Genomic DNA, 23,492 nt, shown 5'->3' on the forward strand with positions numbered 1-23,492 from the left:
TTGAAACTCTATTTTTCACTTTTTTTTTTCAATCTAAATTCTACTAACATTAATTAATAAGAAATACTTACAGTACTAAAGTTTTTTTTAAAGGAAAAAGTTTAAAGACTCTTTCATCTTATGTCAATATATTGATATTAATATTAAATTGAATATTATTTTGAAATTGAAAGATTCTATTTTAATTTCTCACATCGTTAATAGTTGATAAAACACTGTATAATAAATATAAATCAATGCAAAACAGATGGATTTTTTTTTTTGCTTTGTTTTGAAAGTCATTGAATTGAATTGTCTGCAAAAAAAAATTTGAAAAAAAAGAAAGGACTTTTTGAAGGAAAGGAAATAAATTTTTTTTAATGAAATAAAAGCAAACGAATCATTTGATATGGAAAAGAAGGAATGATTGAAATGATAAAGAAAAATATATGATAGGTGATTAATCCATCAAAATAAGCAGAATTTACTAATTAATGAAATGTTAAAGTAATTCATATTAATAATTTCTCACGTTTTTTCTCTTTTTGCTGTATTTTGATTTATAAAAAAGGAATGAATTATATTTCATTAAAAGATAAAAATATAAGTATGAAATTCTTTGCATTCACTTAATTTTTTGATTAATGATTAATTAGATTGGAATTGGAGAGACAGGGAGAGAGAGAGAGAGAAAAGATGGGTGAAAACGAGGAGAAGTGGTGCAATACTTTAAATTTTAATTTGAACAAGTAAAATCATCAATGCAGATTGATCCTTCTAATGAAATTTTAAAGCTCATTTTCTTCTTTTTTTCTTATTAAGCTATTTTCTATTAACATTTCAAAATTAATATGTTTATTAATTTTTAGATTTAATAAAATGGGTAAATAAAAATGAATAGAGAATAATTAGCGCCATAATTAATTAGCGAACCGATTAAAAAAATGCCTTAAGAAGCTTGATAAAATAACAAACAAAGTGAAAAAAAAGAAAACCTAAACTAGGAAATAATTCATTAGTGAAATTTTGATTTTCAACTAAATTATGTGAAAATTTGAAAAATATATCAATAGGAATGCAAATACTTGGATATTAAAGGATATAAATAAAATGCCTAAATGAAGTTAGTACCAAAATCATACTTTTAAATCATCATTTTAATAGAAGATAAATAATTACTGTGAAATATCTGCTTGTATCATTATAATTTAATAACGAAACAAACAGAATTATAATTTTAAGTATATTATGTTTATTTCAGGTATGTGTTTGTCAGTGAAAAGTTTGGAAACGAATAAGAAAATAAAAAAAAATATATGAAGTTATTTCACTAAAAGAATGAAAAGGAAAAATTAAATTATAAGTAATGCAAAAATATAGAATTAAAAATATTACCCAAAATTATTAAATTCAAATTTTTTAGAATATAAATTATTTAAGTATTTATCTGTTTCTGCTTCTTATTCTTTTTCCTTTTTTTTCTTTGCTTTCTTTATATTACCAATGGATGACAGAATTACATACCTGTGAAAAATTGAATGAATTGATGAGTTTGAGGCATTTCACAAACAGAAGAAATATGAATCATCATCGAATGGTTGATTTTTATAAAAAAAAATATCAAAGTATTTCCTTTAAAAAAAAAATTTTTTTTAGCAAGCAATTGACAATTTCAACATTTTCAAAGAATTTAACAAAAAATACTAGTAACTATGTAAATAAAATGTAGAAAAAAAGAGAAATGCAGATGGTTTTGCTTTTTTTTTTAATTTTTAATAAAACTTTGAAATATTTAACAAATAATTCATCAATAATTACACAATGTTTGTTGCAGAACAGAATGAAACTTTTTTCATTTTTTGTTAACATTTCAATTTGTCATATGTTTATTTGCTGTTTGTTAAGTTTAAGCTATTCTTCTTGAATATATTTCTGTTCGCTTTTTAACTTTGCCAAATTATTCGCACACATACGCACACAGACATACACGCACACACACGCAAGCACACAGACATACACGCACACACACGCAAGCACACAGACATACACGCACACACACGCACGCACGCACACGCATGCACACGAATTGCACATTAATCTATTTTATTATTTCTTACTATTTCCATTTGATTTCAATCGCTTCTAATAGAAGTATTTATTAAGGTGACAGGTGACAGGTGAGGTGACAAATTGACAGCGAAATATTCAATTTCATCAATTTAATAATAACAATGATATCAAATAAGATTACTAATAAGCGAATCTTTAATGAAAAGGTATTTTTTCATTGCAAAACTTTTCATTCTCAACCTTTTATCTTCTAATATTGAAGTTAGTTAACTTTCACTGATGAATTTTTTTTTTTGAATTAAACCTTATTAACGTGTATTAATAATTAGGTAAAATAAATTTTGTTGCCACAATAATTTAATTAAAATAATAGTTAAAGTAATTCATTTACCATATGAATTATATATTTTTGAATATTAAACCATAGTATTATGTGTTTATTAATAATAAATTTCATTATTATAATAATTTAATTAAGAATAAAAAAGTGTTTGGTAATTATATAACCTATACCAACTTGTACATCAAACTTTGTTAATTTATCAAAATTTTATGTTAATTCAATTACAATTGTTGAAATAATTTAATAAAACAATTTATTAATTTGAAATAATTTAATTGCACATAACATATTTGTTAAAAATAATTTTCATTTTTTTATCAGTAATTTTTTTAAAAACTTTATTGGTTAATAATTAAAATTATAAATAATAAATAAGATTTTTCGAGTAACAAAAAAAAAAAAAAAAATATTTTTAATTATTAACACATTTTATATTCCCTTCTCTATTAATATACTTTCGCTTAAAATAATTCAATGTTTGCATAAATTGGTTATCAAGATTTTTACTAAGTTGTAAATTAATTTTTAATAATATTTAACAAGCATTTTTAATAAGATTATTTATAATAAAACCACAATAATTAAAATTATCTTACTAGTTTTTTCTATTTTAACTTATTCTTTTCATATATTAATTGAATTTTCTTTGTTTTTTTTGTTTTTTTTTATTTATTTCAATATTGCTTTGTTGATTAATTTTTTTTAAGATACCAAAATATATTCTAAAATATTTAATACTAAAAATTTGTATTTTTTTTCTTTTCTGTCAGGATTCAAAATATGCATATGTACCAATCGATGCAAATGATGATGAACCAACACTGATCAGTTATGCTGGACGATATAAGAAGGTACTAAAGTGATTTAATAATAATAAATGAATTAATTCATTAATATTTCGATTAAAAAATATTATCACACCGGTTAATAAATATCTTTAATTGCATACCTTTAATCAATAATAATTATTATTTAAATAAAAAAAGTTTAAATAAATTATTATTCTAAAGTATTCATCTATTCATATAAGTAAAAGAATGAAAAGATGTATTAAAAAATATTTTTAAAAAATATATCATAGAAATTTGAAAAGTTTTAAATTAAATAAATGGAAAGTGGCAACAAATGTATTTTATAAATATTTATCAAATTTTAGAATGAATCTCGTTCGAGACAGAGTTCCGATAATAGTCAAACAATAATTTCACATACGACAAGTAAACAAAAAATTGATCGTCCTAATCCAAATTCTAATAGGTAAACATTTTTATCATTTAAGTTAGCAATTTAGCATAAATGAATTGTTTCTCTTTTAATATACTATCACTTTATCACTTTGCTATTTCCGTTATCTTTTTTTTTTAAGTGCAGCAGTGACGTTTCTGAGAAAATTCTAATAAAAATATTTTAATAGTTGAAGAAAATGAATGAATAAATTAAAATTATTGTGATGATAATTGATATAGATGACATAGATTAATCGGATAAAATTTACATTTTTTTTTTTTCTAATAAAATTAATTTATTCTTAATTATATAAATTAATTTTATTAGAAATAAAAATGCAAACTAAAGTGTAGTGTTAAATTGGTTAATATATTTAATTAGTATCAGTTGATTTATATTTAGAAAAAGTATATTATAGCTATAACAAATAGAATATAACTGTAATGGAGTTTAACTTGTAATTGTGAACAAAAGCGCACTGACAATAAATTATCATTCAAAACATTAATTAAAACCTTTAGAAAAAAAAAAAATTTTTTTTTTTTTTTGAAAACCTGAGTATGAAATGATTGGACTTCAAAAAATTTTCTTACTTAATTTAAAAAAAAATTAAAGATGTTTAGTTTTAATTCCAATTTTTCATTTCAATACAGTTTCATCTTTTATTAAAATTACTTATTCATCAGAAAACTATTGTATATGAGACGATAAATGTTATCGATGTTAATGAAATATGAAATTTTTATCACTCTAATTAATTAGTAATTGAAAAGTCCTCAAGAAAGAGGCTATAATATATATTTTTTTTTTACTTCAATTATAATGATTAGCAAGCAATTTAATGAAAGAATAATGAAATTAATGTAAGCTAGTAATTTGATTACTAAAAATTTATGCGCAAATGTAAAATAACCTGCAAATATGTGCGCTTAAATGCTTTTGGAATATAACAAGAGAGAATCATTTTTAACAATAAATTAAAAAAAAATACTAATATACTTTATGAATTTTCAGCAGATAAATGTTAGAGTAATAAATTTAAGAGAATTTAATCTGATAGATCATTCATTCTTTCAATCATTCAAATATAATGCTACTGATTTGAATAACTTTCACATTACTTTGACAGCAGTTAAAAATACTTTGTGATATATTAAGCAACAGATTAAAACTATTTTATCCATAAACAAAATTTAACATCTGAATACTTTAGATATATAATCACATATTATTAAAAAAAAAGTAGCAATATAGGTGATAAGAAAAAGAATTATGATATTGATAAGGATAAAAGTGATATTTAGAATTTTTCTAATACGATATTACAGCAGTTCCATTTTTTTTTAAACTGATGATAAAATTTAATACTGATATGATATGATAATAATATGAATAATTAATTTATTTCTATGTTTAGCACAAATCATATTGCGTAAATTTTTAAACAATTAATTAATAGAAGAAGGGCAAAAAGTTGACTTTGATTATTAAACTTTTAATTTTTGTAAGTTATTTACGCTTATGTATTCCTAAAATCTTATTTATTTCCTTTCTATTGAAATTTGATCATTTCTACCTTTCTCTCTCTCTCTCTCTCCTTCATTTCTTTTTTTTTTTTTGCTTTTACCTAACTTTAAAATGTGATCATCAACAGATAGCAAACATCTGGTAAATAAATCTGGATTGAATTTACACATCTCTTACTTTATTTTGAATTCAAATCCAGATTTCTTTCTTCTATTTTCTCTGGATGATTCAATCTCTGAACAAGTTTAACAGTACTATCTCATTCATATTTCTATATTTTCATTTGATGACGGAAAAAATATAAGCAACAAACTGAGAATAAATTGAATAAAAAAAAAAAAATAATTTTTTCATTTTAAATTAAAATTGAGAGGAAGCAAAAAAAAAAAAAAAAAAAAAAAAAAAAGAAAAAAACGATTAATAGAAACTGATCAATTCATTCTCCTCCTCTTCACATATTTAGATCAAATCACTTCTAGCAATCATTTATTTGTCTCATCATTATTATTAATAAATATAATAATAATAGTAATAATAATAATAATAGTATTAATAACAATAATAGTATTAACGCTTATCAGCAATAGGAAAAACAAGACCTATTAGCACTGTTATTACTTTAACAACAACAATAACAACGACAATAACAGCAACAACAATAACAATCCCTATTGGCACCATTATTACTGCAACAATAGCAATAACTATAATAATACCAAAAACAATATTTACTGTGCTATTGTTACTATAAAAACAACAACAATAGGTATACGAGTGCTACTATTGTTGTGAAAAAATGAGCGACATTTGCTAGTACTATTATTACTTCCACAATAATAATGACATTTATTACTATATACTTTTGCTATAACAATAACAATTATTATTATCATTGTTAGAATAAAAACTAGTCTTACTAGTACATTATTAAAAAAAAAAACAATGTTATAGTATTCATTGTTGTTATTTCAAGTATTTTTCATTTTTTTATTACCTAACAAAATTTCAAGTTTTCAAATAATTGCCCTTATATAGACTGTAGCGACGATATTAAATTCATTCATTCTTAATAAAATGCTATTTAAATAATTTATATGCTTATGAATAGAAATTGTATAATTTCATTTCTCTTAAAGTAATATACTATGTATTACATATAATGCTTAATGTATTCTATGTTAGTTATAAATTTAATTCATTCTCCCATATTTTTCCATTTATTTCTATTCATCAATTCAATTTTATAGTTGTTAAATTGTTATGGGTAAGCCGAAAAGTCATATTATGGGTGCAATGATTGAGGCAAATAATATCTCACGATCTAATACTACTTGCAATAATTTTAATCATTCAAATATGTATAAACGATCATATGGTTTTTCATTACCTATAACCCCGAGTGATTCATATACATCAAATGTTCAACCTATTGGAAGTAAAAATTGCAAATTAGAAACTTTCTCGTAAGTTTGAAAATCCAATTTTATTTATCACTTAAAATTTTTTTTTTTTTTGCAAATATTTAAATTTAAAAATTTTATTTTTTTAGCTGGGCAACAGTACCACGAGGATGGGATGTTTTTCGCTTACTACCACCACCACCGGATAATTTGAATCGAGGTAAATTAACTTTTAACATCAATTTTACTTGAGAAAAATAGTTTATATTTAATTAACTCATTACATTATACCTAATTGTACAGTTGAGTATTACAAGGATTGTATGAATACATTTCATATATTCCGTAAAAAATGCAATTAATTCATAGACTGAAAAAAATAAAGTGTGAGTAGCAGTCATATTAGATATAATCAATTTTAAAAATTAAATCCAATAAAATGAGTTAGAACATTGAAATTAATTTTTTGTAGCATTTTATGATAAAACTTTACAACATTGCATGGTAAAACTTGATTTGATTTAATTTAAGCGAATTAATTAAATATCTTTAACTGGAATTGCTCATTTAATTAATAGCTAAAAGAATAGTACATTTTAATAAATTTATCGAAGTAAATTGAAGTAAATTTATTGAAATCAGTTGGCTAAATTTACTAAAATAAAAAATTGATTCTCTATAAATTACACTCCAAATAATAAATTTGATTTAAAATAATTGCTTATTATGCCAAATTAACAAAACAAAATTAACGATTTAACTTATACAACTATTTATTTATTCCATTTGCTTTTATTTTATTATTCTTAGCAATTAAATAATTTAATTTGAATTAGATTAATCATTCATATGAATACAAAACTGGAGTAATTTCAGGTTTCTGGTACGATGTGAGTTTGCAGGTATTAAAAATAACCTGTTTTTGTGTACTCTTCATTCTAACTCTCTTAAGTGCTATCATTTCAAAAGCAACATTTCTGTTGATGACCTCAGCAATTGGTACCATTAAAATGAATCTGACCATTTGTAATGACAAAATTCCCGGTATGTTACGATGACGAAATTCATATTTTAATTTTTACAACAAAAATTCGAATAAAATGATAAGTTAAAATGTGAGTATTTATCACATTGTTAGAAGATACAATGATAAGATCGTGTGATCGTTATCCATAATAATAATAGCAGTAGTAAAAGGGTAAGATCATGATTATCGATGAATATTATTAATCATTATCGAGATTAGAAAATGACATAATGATTATCAATAAATTAATCATCAACAATAAAGAACAAAGAATAAGATTATGATATTATTATTAAAATTAATGCTATTTAAGATTTTTCTCTCAATCATTGTTATTAGTAATCTTTAGGTAATATTTATAGATTAAAATTTTTATAGATATAACATATAACATATATTATTGATATTGACTTGTTAAATGTACTTGAAGAATGAATTAAATGGTACTTTTAAAAATGACAAATGATTTCTAAGTAAAATTTAAAAAAAAAAATGATAGAAGTGAGAGTGGAAATGGGAGAGAGAGAGCGATCTAACCTTTATGCATCTTTCAATAGTATAAAGTAAGGTGGTAAATTATTAATATTCTTTTAGCATATCTTTCATACTTCCATCTCTTTTTAATATTCACAATTAACTAACTTCAAAGAGAGAAATGATGAATAACAAACAATTTAGTAATTCAACTGATTAATTAATTAATTAATTAATACATTCTGTATTTTCCTTCAGTCTGTCACTCCTCTAATTATTTCAGAGCGACATGTTTTTTTTTTTTAATTGTTTAACTTATGATGAATCATAGTTGTTAGCTAAGCATTTATTTGCTGAGTAAAATCGGGTTAATAGATGATAATTGAAGTAACTCATTTACTTCTAACTCAATTAATTAATTAATTAATTCTTCATGTTAATTTATAACGAATCAATCAATTAAATTATAGCTATCCTTTGAATACAAAAATTTTAATTTCAAAGTTAAAATCGGAAAAAAATTTTTTTTTGGAATTATTTAGACTCGAAGAATTTGGAATTTCAATTTAATATAAATCAAATAATTATTATTAATCAACTAATTTAATTTTGCAAGCTTTTCAGTTTAATTCTTGTCACCTCTTATCTAGTATCTGGTGAGAATCATTTGTGATTTAGTATCTAGAATGAGTCATTTGTGATCTAGTATCCAGAAATGTATTTCTACTTAAATTTATAAAAACCACTTTCTTCTAGCTGAAACTCTTAAACTTGTAGAATTATCGGAATTTGAGTTGTCAACAATACATTTTAATTGGTTAAACAAACATACAAATATTTGTTTTAATTTTTGATGAAATATTTAACAACAAAAAAAAAAAGAAAATTTCCAGAAAGTCCTATTAATCAGGTGGAAATATTGCCAATGCACGTTGTAAAATGGATTTGGGCAGTATATATTTCACTATGCATACCGGAACTGCAATGCTTCATCGGATCCATTCATCGAGCTTTCTTCCGCAATGTCAAAAAGCCGACATTTGCGCAATTTATTATTGTAAGCATATTTGTACATTTGACTTCCATTAAGGAAAGAAAAAAAAACATTATTTACTTGTAAATTTTAATAATTAAAGAATTGATAAATTTATTTCGTTTATTTTTCTTTTTCGCAGATTTTGTTAGTGTGACAAAGAAGCGTCAGTTATCATTTAATGACGTATTTGCAACTTTTACCTTATCACCCCTATCACTCACACTATCAATCTCATTTATATTTTTAATATTAAAAAGGTTTTTGTCGTGGAAACTTTAAATGCTATTGGTGTTAGTATATTAGCATTTAAAATACTGCCTAATTTGGATGCTATTACAGGTCAGTTTATTTCATTTCTATCATTTAAAATGAAATGTTAAATGGTTAGCAAAATTTTTTAAATTGAATTTATTTTGACATTATCAGACAAGTGATTTTGAACATTTTTTGCGATGCAAATAAAATTTGATAAACAAATAGAGAATGTTAAAATTTTGCCATTAAAATTAAGTTTTTAATTACTTATAGGAGCAATGCTTACTAATTTTGCATGCTTCGTGCCCAGCATTTTATTGTTATTAAGTCGTCGACCAAATCGTTTAGCTATATTACTTATGGCCATTGATACTCTTTGTATTATTGTACAAATTATCGCATTATGGACAATTCCAGTGAGAATTTTTATTTTTTTATAAAAAACAAAGAAATAACATTTCAAACTACAGTATTCAATTTTGAATAAAATAGAAATTTTGTATTAATTAATCAAATATCATAGCAAAAACATTGGTAGTAAAAACATTGTTAACATTTTTTCATAAAAATTTATATAATAACAAATGTTGATAAAGTAAGTATCAATTAATTTAAATGTAATTTACCTTATAGTGAAGTGAGTGGGAAGAAAAGAAGACTGGTTGGGGAAATTGATTAGAGTAACAGTTAAAAATAAAACTTGAATTTTAATTTTAAAGTAGCTGATATGTCATCTGATCTAATGAAAAATGGACGAATCATTCCGGATGCTTTATGTAATACTTACCTGTTTTTCTGGAAAGAATTTGAATAAATTCATGTTTATTGCACCACATTTGTATCAGTCCAAAAATTATTTATTATCAGCTGAATTAATATCATCTGAACTTCATTAAAATCATTATCAGATGAATTAATATTTTCTTAGCTTCAAAATTATTTTATTAATTTTATCAAAATTTTAGAAAATGTTACAGAATTGATATCGTTATCAGTTATCTCTTTCATTTGTTCTTTCATGCACTATTACAATATTTTTTGCAACCCTGATTTCAAAAAAAAAAAAAAGAAAAAAGAAACATATTGACTTTGAAAATTAACAAAATATTAGAATTAATTAATTGATTAATTAATTACTGACCTAAATGATTTAATATTTTAGAATCTCAATGCATCACTACAAAAGTTCAAATTTATTTTACCATTTTGCTTGATATTAATATCGCTTGGTTGGTGGCAAAATTTCGTACACATTGAAAGTGCCTTAGCACCAATTCGTGCATTGGCGCGATTTGCTGTAACGTTAAATGAACGACGTTCGAAGACTTACGTTCTAATTTCAATTTGGAAATGTATCGTTTATTTGCTTATGGTTTTCTTAGTACTTACCAATAAGTAAGCTAATACTTTTCTAATTTATATTTTAAATTTCTAAACTATCCCAATAATTCTGGACTTTATCTGAAATGTATATTTCTTGTCGTTTGTTAGTTAATCGATTGACTAACAAAAAGAAAAATATTTTAATTCGGTATTGTTATCAAGTCGATATTAATTAAGTGTATAGATAAAAATTATAATTAGAAATTGATGAGTAATAAAAAATAATTAGTCTCAAATTAGAAAAACTAATCAAATCTATTTTAATATCACTGGTCGTAATTAATAGTAATAAATTAATTATTAATAAAGTAAACTTAACTTAATAAAATTATTTCAGCATCTAATTAATTCAGTTTAGTCACTTAATTTAATTTACTTACCGATGCTTTTGTTTATCAGATGATCATCATATTTTTATAGTTAAAACTAATCTTCAGTATTGTCTCTCTCTCTCTCTCTCTCTCCCTCCCTTTCTTTCTTTTCTTTTCACTCTTTCTGATCTCTTTTATTCATTTAATCCTAATCTTTTATTAGAATTTCACAGTAATAAAAAAAATTTTAGTTTAACATCAAAAGATCTCTTCGAAAATGATCCATTCGGAGAAAAACTGCAAACAATCACTGCTCGAAATTTGAATCAAACTCAAATCAATAAATTCTATGAACGTATGAAAATTGAAATAGCTAAGAATGGTCAGTTAATGCAATGAATTAGAATTTCTTTAATAGCATTTGCAATTAATTCCAAATATCAAAAATTAAACTATGAAACAAAGAATCATTAAGAAACCATTTCGTATAATCTTAATTTGAAATTCATATTTATATAAGTGAAAATTTATCCCAAAGTTATAGATATTAAAATGATTCAAATAAGAAAATTTATAGAAAACTATAAAATGCCATTTCAAGGTTTCAAATTTTGATCAATAATGCTATCCGTTAATATTGCTTTCTCATAATCATACTTTATCAGTAAAAGTTTATTAAAGCAATTGATTAAATAAAATTGTTGTTAAAAAGAACAACGATACATTTGTAAATAATATTTTATTCTTTTAGAGAACGGTGAAATGTCATCTGCAAATGCTTTGAAATTTGTTGGAATGCAAATGATGAAACCATCTCTTGTATTGAAAAGTTATCGTAATCGTAATCTAATCAATCAATGGAACAATCATAATTCACAGTTTTTTCCTGATCAAAGTCAATCAGTACAACACAAATCACCTGCCTTATCACCTGTCTTATCAACGACAATACAATCACTTCAACCTCAAAAAATTAATAAATATAATAATGGTCACAGTATGATACCTTATTCAACAGCTATTGATAGTAATTTTGAATCAAATGATTCATCACAGAATTCATTCAGAGAACAATTTGAAAAATTTACGAAAAATCGACAGAAACGGACAATTGATGATGATGATGATGAATATGAAATACCACCAAATACTTATAATGTATGAATAATTAAAGTATTTTTAATTTTACTAAATCTAATCTTAATTATTTTGCTAATCATAAATGAAATCGAATAAAACTCATAAAATTCGTTTATCAAAAATTTATTTACTTAATAAACAAAAAAATCGATCAATTAAATAAGCTAAAATCTGGCATTTTAAAAACATTCAATAGTTTTTGATATTCTTCACTTTAATTATTCATTAATTCGAATAATACGAAAGAAATTAGTTCTGATAACATTACTGATTAGCAAAATCAAAATTGATAATTGATATTATCAAAAATTTAAAATTTTCCCTTTTTAATAATTGCAATAGTTAATTTTTTTTTAGATATACGATGATTACGTAGAATTAAATCAGTATACAACTTCATTTGATGCTCTTTGGATTGTTCTTGCTCAAGCTATAGCTGTAATACTTACCTATCACACTTCTAAGTTTGCTTGCAAGGTAAAACTTTTAATCTAAATTTCAGATTTTTCTTTTCTTCATTTTTTTGATCATTGAGAAAGAGTTTTTAAAGTTCAATTGAAATTTTTTTTAAATAATTGAGAAATATTTTTCTTTTTTCTAATTTTATGGAATTAAATTGCAATTCATTAATTTTTTTTTATTATTATTTTAACAAATTATTCTATTAATATTCTAGGAATTTATTGTTTTTTGTTTTAATAATTTATTTTATTTTTATTTTTGTTATTGTTTTGCTATATTAAATGTAATTTATCTAGGCTGTTTTATTTGAGTTAACCGATAATAGATTAATTAAGAAATCGATTAAGCTAAACTTTGTCGAATAAATACTATCAAATAAATTTATCCTTCTTCCAACTAATTAATTAATTAATTAAATTTCAGGTAATGTTACAACGAACCTGTTTTGCACTACCTGTGGTACTTAGTGTTCCGGCAACTGTTGCAGTATTGTTGGCAATGTGCAGAAAGCGATACATCGATGCTTGTCATTCAACTAATTTTCTTCCCAAAGTAAATTTTTCTGAAATGATTGCACAGTTTTTTTTTTTTATTTTGTTTTTTGACAGAAAATTTTCTTCCAAAATAATTACATTTTTTCAGTGAAATTTCTTTTTTTACTGTCAATGAATTTTTTTTAGTTAAATTCAATGAATAATAAATGCTCAAAAGTTTTTTGTTTCATTTTGTTATCAAAGAACTTTCGCTTATGCTTTCAAAATGCTTTCAAATTCATACTTAATTGTAATATTTTAAATAATCTAGTTTGATATAAACTTATTTTTTATATTTATATAAAATTAAATTTATTTTTTATACAAATTAAAAATTTCCGTATTTATGTTAAAATTTAATAGAATTTATTCGATATTACTTTTTAGGAATTATTCTGGCGTTGTAATACTGCAAAAAATTTATCGGAATTTTTGCTCTCGCCATTGACACAAATTTGGTTTGCTATTTTAATGGTACAATTATGGATAACATTGCATCTTTGGAGGCCACGTCATGAAAGACTTGCTAAAACTGCCAAGTGAAAATTTTAGTAAATTCAAAATTAAATTTTTTTTTTAAATGAAAAGACAATAATTAATGATTGCTTCATTAATATAATGCTTAATTTTCTTTTCCATAAAAAAATAAGTTTCAAAGAAGAAACAAGAAATTAAACTATTTTCGAAGATTTTAAAAGAATTAAATTTAAAACTTTCAGAAATTTTACCTAATCATTGCTTTTTAAAGACTATTCATTCTACCCTACAATAGTGCTCTATTCACGGATCAATGTTTGGCATTAAATCGAAGATGTGATGATAAAACAAAAATTCGAACTGAGGTCATAGTTCAATGAAGCGCTATTTTTTTTCTCTAGGATGTCCTATCAGTTAGAAAAATAAGTGATAAAAACCTGAAAATCTGAAAGTCTAAATTTTACAATTTTCTATTTTTTCAGGATTTGGATTTTGATGTAGAAGACTTATCAACACGTAACATAAATTCTGGATTGACGTATATAAAACCCACTGCTTCATCACTATCAAGTGATTCGACGACTAAAGTAATCGAAACAGCTATGATAAAGTTTGTTAAACTGTTAATAAAATACAAAAAAAGATATTTATCTATTAAAAAAATCAATAAAAAACGACTAATCATTGACTATTCCAATAATTAATTAAGGAACTGATTATTTATGAAAAATATTGAACCACTGAATTAATCAAAATTATTTAGTAAATAATTAATTCATAAAATCTTCTCTTCTCTCCGTTTTTTTTTTCTGCCAAAATTTTGATTTTTTGAAATTAAATTTATGGAAAATTTCTGAGATCTTAATTTTTAGCAATTATTGATAATAAGGATGAAAAATTTTACACTTATGTGAAATTTTTAATTTATAAAAATTACCATTTTCATACCAAAAATTCGCATTATTTACGTGACACATTGTACTTTTACTTGATTATTTTACTTAATTATCACAATTTATCAACTTACTGTTATTACATTGATAAATTGCATTCTTAAGGGAAATGGCATCATCTGCAGATGCAGTGACAAAAATTTACGTTTGTGCAACAATGTGGCATGAAACTGCACTCGAGATGACTTGCATGCTGAAAAGTATCTTTCGTCTTGATGAGGACCAATGCGCCCGAAGAAATGCTCAAAAATATCTTAAAGTATTTATTTCACATAAAAGTTTTTTGGGTAAATAAAATTTCATTTTAATTATAATATTATTTAATTTTTATTTAAAAGAAAAGAAAATATAATTTTTCTTTTTGCTTCTTTTTTTTAAAGATTATCGATCCAGATTACTATGAATTCGAAGCGCATATATTTTTTGATGATGCGTTTGAAATAAACGAATATGGTGAACCTGTAATTAATAAATTTGTTCAACAATTAATTGAAAAAATTGATGAAGCAGCCAGGTTTTATTAAAATAATTTATTAGTTGAATTTGCAATGCATTATAATTACTTTCGTTTTTTCTTTTGCTAAAAATCAAAAATTGAATTTAAAGAATTGAGTGGAATAAATAGATTTGCTGATAAAATAAATTTTAGTGCCTTGCACCAAACTCAGATGAAACTTAAATCACCGAAAAAAATTTCAACTCCATATGGTGGACGATTGAGTTTTATTATGCCTGGCAAGAATAGATTAACGATACATTTAAAAGATAAACAAAAAATTCGCGTTCGAAAACGTTGGAGTCAAGTAATTTTCCACTTTTAGTTTCTCCAAATTTTTTTTACAAATAATTCAATTTTTGCAAATTCAAATTTATTTTCTTTTATGGCTATTGAGCTCAAAATTTTAATTTTAATAGTAAATGTTCCTCATTTTTTTTATTCCTAAAACTCTTAAAATTGTTTTATTTTAAAAATTTACACTATAATTAGCTGCTAATTAGTAAGTTTTTTTTTTTTTTTTTAATTTGAACAAATTAATCAGTTTGGTTTATAAAGATATCATTTTTAAATTATTTAAAATTTATCATTTAGGTGATGTATCTATACTATTTGTTGGGTTATCAATTAATGATGAAAGTGGATGATGAAATGAGGAAAGAAATAATCTCAGAGAATACTTTCATTCTGACCTTAGATGGCGACGTGGACTTTTCGCCTCAGTGTGTTCATTTACTTATCGATTTGATGAAGAAAGATCGACGTCTTGGAGCAGCGTGCGGTCGAATACATCCACGTGGAACTGGTAATGGTTGCAGATGAAAAAAAGCTCTTGAGAATACTAAAATTTCAAAGTAATTTGAAAAATTCCTTTTCTTGAGATAGAGAAATGAAGTTTAAATGGATAATAATTTTAAAAAATTTGCAACACATTTTTTTAATTAATTTATTTTTTTTTATCTTTTTTTTGTTTTTGCAATTTTAAAAGAATAATTTATTTTAGGTTTAATGATATGGTATCAAAAATTTGAATATGCAATTGGACATTGGTTGCAAAAAGCAACTGAACATATGATTGGCTGTGTACTTTGCTCACCTGGATGCTTCTCATTATTTCGATCATTGGCTTTGATGGATGATAATGTTACTAGACGATATGCATCTAAGGTTCTGCTATTTTATTTCATTTTTTTCTTTTAAATTTCTAAAACAATAAGATATTATTTAACAGAAATTAATCAATTTTCTTTTTTAAATTTCACAACTGAGATATTAATTAATTTACTGTAGGGATAAAATCATTTTTATTTTTAAGCATTTGCTTACAAATTATTTTACAACACTTTCAAATCTTCAAAAAACTTATCATTTTTTTTTTTTCTGTTTTAGGCCGAAAACCCAGTTGATTTTATTCAATATGATCAGGGTGAAGATCGTTGGTTATGTACTTTACTTTTACAACGAGGTTATCGGTAGATTTTGCAACTAACTTATAGTTTTATTATAATTTACTAACACTTCCTATCAGTTCAGTTATCTGATAAGAAATGGAAAAATGTTTGATTTATATTTTCACATCTTTTTATCGATATCGACACTTTTACACAACAAATTGTTTCATTCTATTTTCAATAGTTAATTATTAAATTGAAAATTTACAAATAAACTTTTGTAAAGAAGCAAAAAAAAAAAATTTTTTTAAACATTCTTCATATAGGGTTGAGTATTGTGCAGCATCAGACGCATTAACTTATGCGCCAGAAGGTTTCAATGAATTTTTCAATCAGCGCCGTCGTTGGATACCATCTACATTGGCAAATATTATTGATCTGTTGCAAGATTACAAGAATGTTATCAATGTGAATGAATCAATTTCCATTTGGTAACAATTTAATATTTTATAAAAAAAATTTTTTTATTTGAAAAAAAAAATTACAGTTTTTAAAAAAATTTTATAATATAGATAATAGCTTTTTCCAATTGTAAATGATAGGTTAAATTGTTATGAACAGCTTCATTTCTTTTTGGCATCAACTACTGAGATTTACTTTACTTTTTTATTTTAATTTAGAATCTTAACCAATTTCAAAGGATTCTTTTTTTTTTTTTTCTATTTAACAATATCATTTAAATTTCTTTTTCTTTCTCCCTTTCTCTCTTTCTTTTTTCATCAAAAATTTATCCTTCTTTTAAGACAAATATTTCTCTATTATTTTATAGCTAATCATGAGATAAAAATGCTTATTAATAGTTTGTTTGTTTGTTCTTTTTTTCACATAAATTACAATTTTTATTGAGAATATTATTTTAGGTATATATTATATCAATGCATAATGCTAATCTCATCAATTCTTGGCCCTGGGACAATTTTTTTGATGGTTGTTGGTGCCTTATCCATATCATTTAATATTGACACTTCACTGTCATTATTTGTTGTTACTTTACCAGTTGCATTATTTTGTTTTATGTGTTTTATAAGTGATTCAGAGAAACAGGTATATCTGATTAATCCATTCGTTTAAATTAATCAATAAAATTTTTGCTTAAAGAAAAAAAAAGAAATAAACATTCCGTTACTGTTTCTTTTTTTTTTTTAAAAAAAAAGGTATTTAGTAATAAAATAATATTAGTACCAATTTTCACACCAATTTTATAAATAGATAGAAGCAAAGCTTTTTCTTTAAGATTTATTTCTTTTTCTTTTTGTTTGGTTTTTTTTTTGAATGTTAGAAAAGAAAAAGTTAAAGTTAAATTTTTTCCTCTATGCATCCAAAATTTTGTATAATTAATTTAATTAATCTGGTAATTCAATTAATATGCCTGTTTGCTTATTTTTACTTTAAGTTTAATTCATTTCTTCAGTTAATGGCAGCGCAAATTATCGGTGCACTATTTGCTATGCTAATGACAGCTGTAATTGTTGGAACAGTAATACAAATGCAAAAAGATGGTATCATGTCACCACATTCGATATTTTTACTTTTTGTTATTGGAAGGTATTTTGATTTTATTAAATTTTAGTATTCGCAAATTTTTTTAAAAAAAGAATTACGAAAAGTTTATCAAAATTCTAAAAAATCACAAGAAATCTTCGAAAAAAAAAAAGGAAAATCCTTCTTTTCCTTTAGTTTCTTCACCGCTGCTATATTACATCCACTAGAATTTACCTGTATAACACCGGGAATTCTATATTTCCTGGCAATACCATGCATGTATATGTTACTTCCAATCTATAGTTTATGCAATTTGAATAATATTGCTTGGGGAACACGAGAAAATCCAAAAGGTTAAAGTTGAAATTTTAAAAAATTCTAAGCACAAAGTGTAATTTTCCAAAAGAACTATTTCTCGTCTTTTAATTATGTAAACAAATAATTTCATTAATGATTAAATCCTCATAGAAATAATTCAAATAACAAATAATTCAAATAAGTAAAAAAAAAAATCAATTATCTATCCTCAATATAATGAAAGAAAGAAATTGCTAATTACAGTGGAAGGAAATGATCCTATAAGACAAAAGCGCCCCAAACATATTGACCTAATAAGCAATAATGCTGTCAATAATGAGGTAAAGGTTTTAAAACTAAAAAGAAAAGAATAATATAATACTAATTCTGAGCATGTGATGAATTCGATTTTTAAAATTTCAGCAAATTCAATTGTAGAAATAATTTTATAGTGCGCTAATTTTTAATCTGTCTCTCACGTCCATACTTTTCAATCCTTTTCAAGCAAAAATTTTTATGGTTTAAATTTGTCCAAAAATAATTTTTCTTATTTTGAATGATATAATTAAAGTGAGTAGTATAATTATCAATTAATTGAGTTAATTTATAATTAAATTTGAGAAACAATTAACATATTATGGCTTTAATATTTGAGCTTTTTAATTATTAGCTAGTTCATTTATTACTATTATTATTAATAATTAACTATTCATTAATAATAATAACTCTTATTATCGTTATGATTATTGTTCTTAATTATTCTTATTTGTTATTAATCATTCGTTGAGTATTAAATTACATTACTACTCTTATTTAACTTTCTTCTATTTTTTTTTTCTGAAATTATTTATCAAAAATTATTTGTAATTACTAATTATGCTAAAAAATTACAGAAAATTTTTTCCTAGGTGGACGGTGAAATAGCAATTGGTTGTGGCGCAGCTTGTCGCTTAATATGTTGTTTGAGAGATAAATCAGCGGAAACAGCACAGGTATATTGATAGAGGAACAGAATTAATGAATTATAATTTTGTTGTTTTATTTACTAAGAATGAAATAAGAAAAAAATAAAAATTAAATATTGAATTATTAAAATTACTATAGATTTGGCAATTAAGTGGTAAAGTAAATGAAATGATGGATAAGTTAGATTGCATTGGATTGCAATCAACGGGAATGCCAATATCAACTCGAACAGTTCATACAAATGCACTGGCAAATAATTCAGAATTAGCTAAATGGGAGAATAATTCAATTAAGGAAGATCAGGTAAAAGAAGGAAAGAAAAAGATATTTATTTTAATTACTTTTAGTTTTGTAAAAAATAAATGCATTAGATGACAATTATCATGCATTAACTTAATCCAAAAGTTTCAGAAGAATTTAATTTAAACTTTTAAGTTTATATTTAAATTTTTAGACAGATGTAGAAGATGATCGTGATATAACTAATCAGTCAGCTGCTGCTATGCGTAATCGTAAATGGAATTCTAAAATAAGCGAAGTATGGTTAAATGATAAATGCATTCGAGGAGCGGAAAAAGATTGCTTGGATCCGGATGAGGAAATTTTCTGGAATGATGTTATCAATAAATATTTAACACCAATTATTCATAATCAGTTAGAACAGAAAAATATTAGAGATGGTCTAATGTTACTAAGAAATAAGGTTGGAATAGTTTGATTTGTACTGAAATTTTGATTTATTTTAAAAGTTATTCATTAGCAAATTAATTCCTTCGCTTTTTTTTTTTAAAAAAAAGAGCAAAGGAAAGCCAAAGGTTTTTTATTTTTGCTCATTTAAATTTTTTTGTTGCATGTATAAATTATGGAAATAGATGAAAATGTCATCTTTCTGTATAATCTTCCTCTGCAGATACTTACTTATTACAAGCTGAAGTTACTTACCTGTTTCAGGCTAAAAATATTTACCTGTGTAAAAATTAATAATAATTATCTTACAGCACTTCTTAAACACACCTTTATGCAAATTTATCATGTAATTATGCTTGAATCTTTTTTGCCCTAACCAATCACTGATATAACTTTATTGGATATTTAAAGTTTTTAAACTTTAATTACTTCTCACTTTTTATTTATTTTCTTTTTAGGTTTGTTCAGGATTTTTTATGGTAAATGTCGTATTTATCATTATTGTACTTTTGCTGCAATTACAAAAAGATTGCATTCATATTGAATGGCCATTAGGTCCACGTTATAATCATACGATCATTCCATGCAACACGGATATTCGGGAACCAATTTGGGTAGTTACACGATTGCAGTTAGAACCAATCGGATTAGTCTTTCTACTTTTCTTCATGTCCATTCTTATCATTCAGGTATTTACCTAGAATCAATCTCGTTTTTTGCTTATATATCCTTATCATAGTATATTTTAATTTCTTTATAATGCGTTTTTATTTCACTTATTTTTCTTATTTCAAATCATTAGTTTTTTTTTGTATTTTCTAAATTTTTTAAGCCTTTTTTTTGCTTTTTTTGAGAAGAAATTAGTTAGTGATCATATTTGCAGTTCATAGGAATGTTATTGCATCGTTTTGGTACTATGGCGCATATAATTGCGTCAACGCAATTATTTTGTTGGCGTAAACGTGTAGATCATTTGACGGAAGATGAATTGGTTGTACAAAATGCAGTTGAAATAGCACGTGAGCTACAAGCTATCCGTGGAGTTGACGAACCCAATGAAAATGCTCCATCAGTATAATTATTTTGAAAATTATCATCTTGAAACAATCGTTTTTTTAATCTGAAAATATATTTTATAACTTTATTTCTTGCTTTCAGTTGTTTTTCATTTGTTACCTTTTTCAAAATTTTATTGTGTTTTAGAATTATATCATCGACTTTAATGATGGTGAGCTTAAAAATGATTTCAGGAGGAGCAAGCAATCTCACGTCGAAATATTGTTCGCAATCTAGAATCTTCCAAGCGTTCAATGTATCGACCGAAAACGGAAACGCTTGATGCTGCATTCAGGAAACGTTTCTTTGCGCTGTCAATTAACAAAGCAGTTGATCGTTCTAATAGTGAAAGACGTCTAACGTTACGTCGGAACACCATTCGCGCTATTGAACGACGTCGGAATTCTATTTTTGGGAATCAACAACCAAATGAAGTAATTTTATTGATAAGTTGATAAAGAAAAAAATACGCTCTTGGAAAGTCAGTAGAGTTTTAATTTTGATAATTTTGATCATATCGCATCCAAATAATCTTTTCATTTCTCCCACATCAAGATGGAAATGATAAAATTCAGATTTTGTTTTTTTAAAGATTTTTAATGTTAAGCATTTTTTAATTTTAATTTTAAAGATTTATGATTAATTTGCTATCGATTGGGCCATTTATGATTGAAATTTTTTATTTGAATTTTTAGATGAAACAGATAACCTCACAACAATGGATTTAAAAAATGTTTATCATTGGAATGTTGGTTAGGTGATAAAATAAAAAATTACTGACAGTGCATAAAGCTTTCAAGTTTTAGCTGATTATGAGTTATTTTCTTCAAGGACGAAGCAGTATCATTGATGACAGATCGACGACAAATAACAAATGATGAAAATTCTAATGCAACGCGACGAAGCAATCTTTTACATTTATTCGACAATCCGTTAAATGATTCCGGAAATAAAACATAATTTGCTAGTGAAATTTTCATTTTCTGTTTACTTCATTGTTTATTTTTATATTGTTTCTATGTTTGTAGCTTGTATAATTGGTTATAATTTCTATCTTTCTTATATATATATTTTTTTTAACAGTACAAGAAAAAAATACAATGATTGCTTTCTATAAATTACAACGACATAATCTCAATTGATAAACGATAAAAAGAATGATAAGCAAGATACGAAACTGAACAGTTTGTTCTTACTACCAAATGATAGATAAATACTTTACATAGCAAATGTAAGCAAATGACAAAAAAATAACTGTTCAGACAGAAATTATTAAGAATAAATAAACTTGTCATAAACAAAAATTCATAGAAATTTCCGACTTATTACAATGTCCTGTTTCTTTCCCTTTCTTATAAAAATTACTGTCCGGAATTATATAAAAATACACAGGAAAATTAATGTAAAATAACTGCAATAGTTAAATGTTTTACAGATAATTCTGAAAAAATAGTTGAAAACGCTAAGTATTAAAAAGGAGAAAAAGCACAAATCTCTGATTTAGTACATGATTTGAATTTATGAGAACAAAATTTAACTTTGAGATATAATTTGAATTTGAAGAGCTAATGTAGTCAATTTCAAATTAAATTATATTGCGACTAAAACATACTGATATACTGTAACGCGGTAATATTTCTCTGTGTTACAGTACACCGTTACAGTACCCTGATTGCAACATTGCAATGGTTTATCTGCTGTACTATATGCCATTAGATTGTCATACGGTAGTATTTCATTGCACTACAGTACATTTTTTTGCTATAAAATTTATGCATAATACTATTAATTGTTAGAAAATTAAGCAATTTCTCAAAATTCTTTCAATAGGAAATCATTTACATAAGTCATCCAATGCGTATTACTTTTGAACAGTTGCAAAAATTCAAAAACTCCTACCTAATCTTTTAAAAAAAAATTAATGAGAATTATTTAAACTTATCGTATATCACTGTTAGTTCAAATATTGTAGTTTTTTAGTTTTTGTTGAATAGAATATTTATAAACGAAATGGATGTAAAATTAAATGGGAAAAGTTATATGTTCCATTAATTAGCACTTTTAAATTTCTTAAATTTTATAATAAACATTTATTAATTTTATATCTTTTTTTTTCTCCCACCTACTTCTTCTTTCTCTCTCTCTCTTTTTTTCATGATTTTGTATGTACATTAATAACTATAAATTCTAGCATTTTACTATGATTCATTTTTATTTAAATTTTTCATTTAAATTAATTATTTTTCATTGTAATATAAACTTAACAATAGTTTTGCTCGGATCATTTCGGATCATTGTTATATTTGTTGCAGTTAGAGAAAAGTATATTGAAAGGAAATTTTTTTGTTTCATTTCTTGATTGATAAAAAATTAAAGGAAAAAATAACTTGTTTCAATTTATGTGGAGGAATACAAATAAATTAAAATTTACTTTTTTTTATTCTTAAATAAAAAAATGAA

General features: G+C 24.1%; 1 protein-coding gene across 2 annotated transcripts; it reads left to right on the forward strand.

Moving 5' to 3' along the window:
* Positions 1-2,210: 2,210 nt before the first annotated feature.
* On the forward strand, positions 2,211-21,992 carry Bma-chs-2 (the record flags this gene model as incomplete). 2 transcript variants are annotated; one of them, XM_043078454.1, is made up of 34 exons in its annotated part: positions 2,211-2,255; positions 3,163-3,243; positions 3,549-3,649; positions 6,696-6,766; positions 7,423-7,590; positions 8,941-9,104; positions 9,341-9,422; positions 9,612-9,754; positions 10,501-10,733; positions 11,284-11,414; positions 11,784-12,190; positions 12,530-12,649; positions 13,058-13,186; positions 13,555-13,706; positions 13,916-14,009; positions 14,127-14,254; positions 14,703-14,856; positions 14,978-15,111; positions 15,247-15,400; positions 15,688-15,898; positions 16,097-16,260; positions 16,483-16,565; positions 16,811-16,975; positions 17,405-17,588; positions 17,956-18,089; positions 18,222-18,379; positions 18,588-18,664; positions 19,232-19,315; positions 19,428-19,592; positions 19,744-19,992; positions 20,435-20,665; positions 20,860-21,048; positions 21,227-21,466; positions 21,864-21,992. In XM_043078454.1, the coding sequence occupies 34 exons, from the start codon at positions 2,211-2,213 to the stop codon at positions 21,990-21,992; spliced, it is 5,154 nt and encodes a 1,717-aa protein (XP_042934388.1). The 2 variants fall into 2 exon arrangements, with proteins under 2 accessions (XP_042934388.1, XP_042934389.1); XM_043078455.1 differs by having other exon boundaries at positions 21,839-21,910.
* Between the last annotated feature and the right edge of the window lie 1,500 nt (positions 21,993-23,492).

This window comes from Brugia malayi, assembly GCF_000002995.4.
Source record: "Brugia malayi strain FR3 genome assembly, contig: Bm_v4_Chr2_contig_001, whole genome shotgun sequence".
In the NCBI taxonomy this organism is placed as follows: Eukaryota; Metazoa; Nematoda; class Chromadorea; order Rhabditida; family Onchocercidae; genus Brugia; species Brugia malayi.